This window comes from Triticum dicoccoides, chromosome 4A (assembly GCF_002162155.2).
Source record: "Triticum dicoccoides isolate Atlit2015 ecotype Zavitan chromosome 4A, WEW_v2.0, whole genome shotgun sequence".
NCBI lineage: Eukaryota > Viridiplantae > Streptophyta > Magnoliopsida > Poales > Poaceae > Triticum > Triticum dicoccoides.
Genome location: NC_041386.1, coordinates 465,216,605 through 465,225,489, shown reverse-complemented (window position 1 = coordinate 465,225,489; position 8,885 = coordinate 465,216,605). Strand labels below are relative to the sequence as shown.

The 8,885-nt window shown below is 47.0% G+C and overlaps 1 protein-coding gene across 1 annotated transcript; it reads left to right on the top strand.

Annotated features, from left to right (window-relative positions):
* The first annotated feature begins 4,286 nt into the window (after window positions 1–4,286).
* Window positions 4,287–8,497, top strand: LOC119288976 (probable rhamnogalacturonate lyase C). Its single transcript, XM_037568433.1, has 7 exons — window positions 4,287–4,689; window positions 4,971–5,092; window positions 5,194–5,253; window positions 6,263–6,379; window positions 6,466–6,904; window positions 6,988–7,757; window positions 7,891–8,497. The coding sequence occupies exons 1-7, from the start codon at window positions 4,576–4,578 to the stop codon at window positions 8,300–8,302; spliced, it is 2,034 nt and encodes a 677-aa protein (XP_037424330.1). The 5' UTR covers window positions 4,287–4,575; the 3' UTR covers window positions 8,303–8,497.
* The last annotated feature ends 388 nt before the right edge of the window (window positions 8,498–8,885 follow it).

The following is an 8,885-nucleotide window of genomic DNA, read 5'->3' as shown; positions in this document are numbered from 1 at the left end:
GGTTTTTTTCCCTTTCCGAAAGAGGCACGCCCGTGCCTCTCGCGAAATCACAATCGTGCCTCTCGTGGAAGCAAAACCGTGACTCTCGTGGAAGGAAAGAAAAAACAGAAAACACATTTTTTTTCCTTTCCGAAAGAGGCACGCCCGTAACTCTCGCGAAAGTACAACTGTGCCTCTGGCGAAATCAAAACCGTGACTCTCGCGAAAAAAATAGAAAACGCGTATTTATTTCCCTTTCGAAAAGGCACGGCCATGACTCTCGCGAAAGCACAACCATGCCTCTCGCGGAAGCAAAACCGTGACTCTCGCAAAAGAAAAAAAAACCAAAAATACGTTTTGTTTTTCCTTTTCCAAGAGGCACGACCGTGACTCTCACGAAAGCACAACCGTGCCTCTCGCGGAAGTAAAACCGTGACTCTCGTGAAAGAAAAAAAATAGAAAACGCGTTTTTTCGGTCCGAAAGGCACGGCCGTGACTCTCGCTAAAGCACAACCGTGCTTCTCGCGGAAGAAAACCGTGGCTCGTTTGTTTATGTGTTTCTTTTTTATTGGTTTTTTATTTCTTTCTTTATTTATTTTTATTAAATACTCATGATATTTTAAAACACATATTTAGAAAAATGCTCATGAATTTTAAAAAATGTGCATAATTTTAAAAATAGACCGTGGGAAGAGCTTCATTTTTATATGTTTGTTTGAGTTTTGTTATGATTTGTGTCCTGGTCGGGGAGGCAAGACAACGGCGGCTCTCTGAAGATGGCTGAAGATGGAATAAGGTTCTCCTTGCCTAGCCCCCATCTCGGTTGTGCGTCTATCATCGTCGGTGGGCCTGTGGAAGTGTGTCCTCGGTGGATCTGTTTTTGATGGATTTGCTTGTGTGTCTTCAGGCTCGATCCATTCGATCTACACTACTCTTTATCGGCGACGGTTGTTGTTCTGCTGCGCTGGTCCTATGGAATCTTAGCACGACGACTTTCTGACTGTCTATTACAATAAATTTTGTCTGGCTCCGGCGAGGAACACACACCAAAAAGCAAAGATGGCTATCATTGTTGAGGCAACCAAAAATATCACACCACTCTTTGATAGACTGATCAAAGTTGTCATTCATAAGTTCAAGCTCAATCAGGCGGTCATGCCACTCCATTCGGCATATTCTCCAATGGCGTCATCGATGTACTCAAGTTTTTAAGCGTCAACTGACGAGAAGTGTATGCATCATCCAAAGCAAATTGTTGCGTGCATTTGCATGCAATTTTTTTTCTTCAAAATCACTACTCCCTCCGTCCGGAAACACTTGTCCTCGAAATGAATAAAATGGATGTATCTATAACTAAAATAAGTATAGATACAACCATTTCAAGGACAAGTATTTTCGGACGGAGAAAGTATCTATAACGAGAGTAGCAAAGGTGGCTGAACATGCCCGTTTGGTTGACTTCACGACGTCGGATCATAGCCTTTCGAAAATCTTCTTCTGATCTATGTATCAAATTCGATGTTGAAGAAGTACATTCTTACTTGCAAGTCACGATCTTGTTCATAGCGGGCATGATCCCCACATGCAATGGCACATGCATGAGCAGTTTGACTCCTTGTCTCCATCCCTAATACTCCCTCTGTTTCTAAATATTTGTCTTTCTAGACATTTCAAATAACTACTACATACGGATGTATGTAGACATATTTTAGAGTGTAGATTCACTCATTTTGCTCCGTATGTGGTCATTTATTGAAATGCCTAGAAAGACATGTATTTAGGAACGGAGGGAGTACAATCTAAACATATTTATAAACCAACAAAACTGACGAGCAATAATTTTTCTTAACATAATAATCCAAGCTTCTCTAAAAATTACCAGTACAAACATGTGGACAACAAGCCTCGCAAAAAAAAAACATGTGGACAACAACTAATATAGGTTCTACACAAGGCTGGAACCTAAAGCTTCAAACCTAAGCAAACAAGGACAAGATTGGGACAACTAAATGATGGATCTGAGGAGATTCGTAAGGTACTGAGCCGGAATCGACTAGGGAAGGAGATTTCCCTAGTGTTCTTTGAGATTTAGAGGAAGAAATTAAGAGAGAGAAATTATGGTTTACGGTTACTAGTGATGGGGCCCTCTGGGTAAGCCCATGATGATGAGGAGTTGGCCCAGCAGGGCTGGAGTGGCCCAAGCTCGTTTCAACTGGGCCTATGAAGCCCATTCAGTCGTAGCCCGCACTATGGTGTCCACTCGGTCGAATCCACCATGCTATGTCTATCCGACTGTATTTACCATGTTATCTAAAGGCTGTCGTGACAGACGGCTCCACCAAGCTAGCATTGTTATATGGCAGTAAAACTAGGGGTAAAGGTTGCTCGTCAATGCAGCATTACAGCTAGGTGACCGACTTGGTCGTTGTGCTTCCCAATCTCGTCAAGCATATATAAGGGGAGAATCTAGACAAGATTTACAAGTTTTACAAGATACAGATACACCATTATACTGATTCTGGGTTTGATCGAACATTAAGCGGGAGTAGAGTATTACCTCTCATACAGAGGGACTAAACTTGGGTAAATACCTCGTGTGTAATGTCCTACCTAGATCATCTGTGTCATGTGTGTGCCTTGCTCCACAAATTCTCTGAATCATGTGTATTGCCACGAAATACCCGCAACACTTGCCTCTACATTCATTTTTTTTACATATTGTGAGAATACACATTACGACAAATATTGTGTTTATTATTTTTTACGCAGTACAGACGCAAGCGCTCATACATACGCGCATACACTTACCCTGTGAACGCACACACGCATACACTACCCCTATGAGCACCTTCGAAAGACTGAGCCGACACATCCTTTTGAGATTTACGAAGTCACTGTAGGTGCCTCGTCATCGACAGGAACCTCTCCTCCCACTGAAAGCGCGTCGTCAGAATTCCTGAAATAAATTCAGGAATAATGCAAGCACCATGACTTGAACCCTGGTGGACTGGGGATACCATTGTCCCTCTAACCATCCAACAACAGGTTGGTTCGCGTATAATTAGGTATTTGCCCGTGCGTTGCTACGGGTATAAATATTGTAGTACATTAGCCTATAATTTACTTGCCGTATTATATGATTGTGTAAATAAATGTTACCAAATCCTGTGTCTGATTTTAATTTGTAATCAGTTATTGACTTACCAAAGAAAATATAATTTATTTGGTAAGTCAATAAAAGATGGGACAATTAATACGGTTTTCGATCATGAGAGAAAAATATGAAATGTTGGACGAAGCACTTCGCCTGGCAAGAAATGGAACACTATTTTTTGTAAGTATATATTAATCAAAAATCCTATTTGGAGGCCGAGCTCCAATGATGCCGTTTTTTGAAAAATTCAAAACTCATCAAAATTCATATTTTTACATTTCAAAAAAATCTAGAAAAAAAATCTAGATATACATGAAGGCATGATACACAAGTGTGTAAATTTTCAGGACGAAATAAATGAGGGTTGTGCAAAAAAGACAAATCTGGGTTTTTTTAACACATGATACTATTCATCCTTCTAAGCCGTGAATTTGTCTTTTTTTGTACAGGTCGCATTTTAGTGTATTTCTACACACGTACACATAACGTATTTTTTTACTTGTACAATTTTTTTTCAGGATTTTCTGAGAATGAAAAGTTCAGATTTTGAATCTTTCAAAAAAAGGCCTCCATGGAGGCCGAGAGCCAAAACGCCTCACTCTATAATAATATAGTATAGATATCTATAGACAGTATAGACATAGAAACATAGAGATAGGAAGGTGGCTGATGTGATTTTTGTGCGTGATGATCGTAGGGCGCCGCCTCGGCGCGATGGACGCCTAGCATCGCCAAGAAAAGGAAACTTTGAAGTTCTTCTCGTACTCGCTACTATATACTAGAGTACATGGAGGATGTGTCTTATAGAGTAAATAATAAAAACCTTCCATTTTTCCCTAAAAAAAGATAAACCTTCGACGCATTTTTAGATGCAATCAACAACTTGTTATCGGTGAATTGCCCATGTGCCAAACAATGTCTATTCAATCGATGGCTAGAATTTAATGCTCGCCTTATCTCCAACTCTTGCAATAGGCAAGTTGGATATGCAGGATATATATCCATTAATTATTAGAACCTGGCAATCCATTCAGAAGAGATTCACTGCCCATTTTTAGAGGCGAGTTAGAACGTTCTTTGGCAAGCTACATATGTCTCGGTATATATAGTCCGCCGTGTTTTGGTGTTTGGGCGAGCATCTTTGCGTGGCCGCCGGCTTAACGAACTCGTACGTCCGTCGGCGTCGACTCCGGCGCGGCGCCTTTATAAAAAGCGGCAGATCCATCTCCGCGCGCAGCGAACCCGCCGCCAGCTAGCTTGCTTCGCCTTAAACTATTCTTCCGTAACAAACAGCAGGGCAGCAGCAGCGGGAGCAGGAGCAGCTGCCTCACGTACATATATACAAGCCATGCAGCTGTGCGGCTGCTAGCTAGTGTTGCTCCATCGATCGGATCCGGCATATCGACGACGTGCTGCGGATATATAGCTAGGCGACGGCGCACATGGCAGCGGTTCTGATCCTCCTGCTCGCCGCGGTGGTGGGCGTGGCTGCGACGGTGGCGCCGGCGCCGGTGGCACGCGGCGCTGGCGTTATGCTGCATGTAGAGCATCACCAGGTACGCTAGTCCTTGACTGCTCTTCTTCTTGGTGCTGCATATAATGGCGTCGGTCGATCTCGGTGTCTCCTACGTACGTTTTCGCACGCTGTTCCAATTCATTGATTGTTGTATTTCTCAAGTACTAACCGGCGTACGTTATGTTTTCGCGCATCGCCGCGCGCGTTATGGTCAAACAATTGTTAAGCCTTGGCATGGACATTTTGGTATGGTTTTGTTTAATATATGTACGCGTACGTGCGTGCGTGCATGCATATGCATGGTGATGCATGGTGGTGCAGGTTGTGGTGGACAACGGCGTGGTGCAGGTAACGGTGTCCAAGCCGCAGGGCCAGATCACCGGCGTACGCTACGCCGGCGAGCACAACCTCCTGCACTTCACTAACGACGAAAACTCTGGCGGGTAATTAACCACGCAGCATGTGTATATATATTCGGTTTCTTATCCCTGCATGTATTGTATATGTTTCTGATCAACGGATCGTCATATTTGTATGTATGCAGGTACTGGGACGTGGTTTGGAACTTTCCAGGGTCCGGTCATCCAAGAGGCATGATCGACATGTACGTACATTCTCACTGCAACTGGCGTGTATTATATGCTGCATTATACAATTCCAAAGGGTGGATTCTGTTTTCTGTTGCAACTTTGTGTGTGCTTTCCATGCAATTATTTCCGTTGATCTTTCCGTTAGTCTTAGTCTAACTAGCCAAATTCAGAGTATCATATGCAGTCGACTATTTGGCATAGGCGCATAGCCACAATGGTTCAACTTCGACCACAATAAGCAATCCTACTTTAGCATGGATTAATGTGGAGGGTGTTTCTTAACCAACATCGTAGTATTTGCAAGTACGGATTAAATGCAAATGTGCAAGACAGGAGGTTAGTAATATCCTGCCTAACTGAAGTAGTAATACACACTGCACACTAACCAAGCCAAAGAGTTTTATTTTCCATTGCGAAAAAAGGAGTCTGACAACACATACACAAACCGACCATGGGATGTAAAAAAAAACGCAGTTACAAAAGACTAACAAGCATATCGCCAAAGAATCACAGCCATATTTACCAGTTTTTTTTCCCAACTGCTTACTCTGTCCTGTGCCACACAGCTCAACAGATATTTAATGTGATCACTATATCTCACTCAAGAAAAGAAAACTAACCCACTATATCAGCAGTACATATAACAGCTAGCTAGCTACAGATTCTAAAAAAAAAAGCTAGCTAGCTACAGTGCTTGGGTTTGAAGCCGCTTTACCTGATCGACCGTACCTGCATGCCAGCCTTCCGTAATAAGGTCAGTTAATTTGGTTGAAACCATTGTTGGTAGCATGCCAACACCGAAAGGGTGCGTAGTACTCCAGTAGTAGTATTTGACAACAAGACTGAACTGTAAAGTGTTGCTCCTTCGGTACAATCTGGAAAAGGTAAAGATCAGTTATTGCTGAATAAACAGAGCATGCACCGATGCACGTACACACGTTCTGATATCTCTGGAAAATGAATCGAAAGCACGAAAAATGTTGCTCAACCAAATTTAGCCGTGCCGTCTTTGAATTCGCGCAGGCTGGACAGCACAGAGTTCAGGGTCGTATCGGCCAGCGAAGATCAGGTGGAGCTATCCTTCAGGAGCACCTACGACCCATCACGCCTCAACAGCGTCCGGCTCACCGTCGACAAGAGGTGCGCCGTCCAACCTCCATCTTCTCCTCTGACAGGCGCATGCATGCAGCAAACCAATTGATTAATTAACTGGTGTTGATGATTAGGCTGGTGATGCTGAGAGGCAGCTCCGGGTTCTACTGCTACGCCATCTTGGAGCACGCGGGCAGCTGGCCGGCCCTCAACATCACGGAGGCGCGGCTCGCCTTCAAGCTCAACACGGCAAGGTTCACCTACATGGCGGTCTCGGACGAGATCCAGAGGTACATGCCCAGGCCGGCGGACCGGGACGCGCCCCGCGGCATGCCCCTGGCGTACAAGGAGGCCGTGCTCCTCCTCAACCCCGCCGAGCCGCAGTTCAAGGGCGAGGTGGACGACAAGTACCAGTACTCGCTCGACAACAAGGACAACGCGGTTCATGGCTGGATCGCCGGCGCTCCCGGCTCGGCCGTGGGGTTCTGGGTCGTCACCCCCAGCAACGAGTTCAAGACCGGCGGCCCGCTCAAGCGCGAGCTCACCTCCCACGTCGGCCCCACCTCCCTCACCGTAAGCGCGGCACACATTTTAAACTTAAATCTTTCCCGTGAAATGAAATTCCCGCGTCACACAGTCGTCGATCTGATTTGCAGATGTTTATGGGAACACATTACGTCGGGAATGACATCGTGGCCAAGATCAAGGAGGGCGAACACTGGAAGAAGGTCATGGGCCCGGTGTTCATCTACCTCAACTCCAAGCCCGAGAGGCGGGACTTCCACGCGCTCTGGGAGGACGCCAAGGCGCAGGCCGAGGCCGAGGCCAGCAAATGGCCCTACACCTTCCCGGAGTCGCCTGATTTCCACAAGGCTAGCCAGCGGGGCTCGGTCACCGGCCGATTGCTGGTCAGGGACAGGTTCGTGAGCGGCAAGGACATGCCCGCCCGCCGTGCCTACGTCGGCCTCGCCGCGCCGGGGCAGCCTGGCTCCTGGGCCACAGAGAGCAAGGGCTACCAGTTCTGGGCGAGGGCGTCGGCGACCTGCGGCAGCTTCGCCATCGGCAACGTCCGGGCAGGGGTGTACAACCTCTACGCCTGGGTCCCGGGGATCCTCGGCGACTATATGCACACGTCTACCATGACGGTAGATGCCGGCGGCGCCGTTGCCCTCGGTGACCTCGTGTTCGAGCCGCCGCGGTCGGGGCCGACGCTGTGGGAGATCGGCGTGCCTGACCGGAGCGCCGCCGAGTTCTTCGTTCCTGAGCCCAACCCCAAGTACGTCAACAAGCTCTTCCTCAGCAAGGACAAGTACAGGCAGTACGGGCTGTGGGACAGGTACGCTGAGCTGTACCCCGGCGGCGACCCCGTCTTCACCGTCGGCGAGAGCCACTACTCCAAGGACTGGTTCTTCGCGCACGTCACGAGGTAGCAGACAGAAAACCAACTCTTAAATCTTAATGCTCTACTCTCCGGCCACGTCGACGATCTCCATTTCCAGCTAAGAGACACAGCACCAGTAATAAAAGAAGAAGAAAACTGACTTGCTTTTGGTGCGCAGGAAGACGAGCAACGGTTCCGACGCGGTGACGACGCGACGGATCCGGTTCGGCCTGTCCCGCGTCGTCGCCGACGGCACCTACACGCTGCGTGTGGCCCTCGCGGCGGCCCACATGTCGAGGCTGCAGCTGCGGGTGAACGGGGCGCCGGTGACGAGGAGGGGGTCGTCGGCGGACGCCGGAGTGTTCGTGACGCCGGACTTCGGCGACGGCAACGCGATCGCGAGGCACGGCGATCACGGCACGTGGTGGAGCTTCGAGTTCGGGATCAAGGGGTACCTGCTCATGGAAGGGGAGAACACCATCAGCATCACGCAGGTCAGGGCCTTCAGCGAGTTCATGGGGGTCATGTACGACTACATCCGGCTGGAAGGGCCGCCCGGTTCTTGGCGAGATCCCACACAACTTCCGTGAATGAATTTATGTTTTTGCAATTTTATACACAAGTTGTAGAACGTAGGTAGTTCAGCGAGGAGTGCCTTTTCACCCCCGAGCTCACCATCATGCGGCCGGGTAAACGTTAAACAGGAAAGTAAAAGAGTAGAAAAAACAGAAATATCTGGATTTTTTTTTGTTGCAACAAGCATGTTTGAGTGGAAGAAATGACATTTGTGGATTGTGGTGGCCTGAAAAAAAATCGGTGCTCAATCAGTAAGTTTTTTTCTTGATAAAAATGGTCAAAAGCAAACAACACATTGCTAAAACCAAGATACCCACAGTCAAGAAGGCATAACACCATACAATCAGAAGAGAATGCATTGAATGGCATGGTGGAAGATGTGTGTACCAAAAGACCAAGGAGGAATGAGTTTTCGAGACATACATTATTTCAATATGGCCTTGTTAGCCAAACAAGCGTGGCGCCTGCTTGATAATCCTGATTCCCTATGTGCCACCATTTTAAGAGTTAAATATTTTCCGGATGGAGATTTAATGAATGCAAGTTTGAAAAAAAGATCTTCTTTCACTTGGCAAAGCATCATGGCTGGAGTGGATT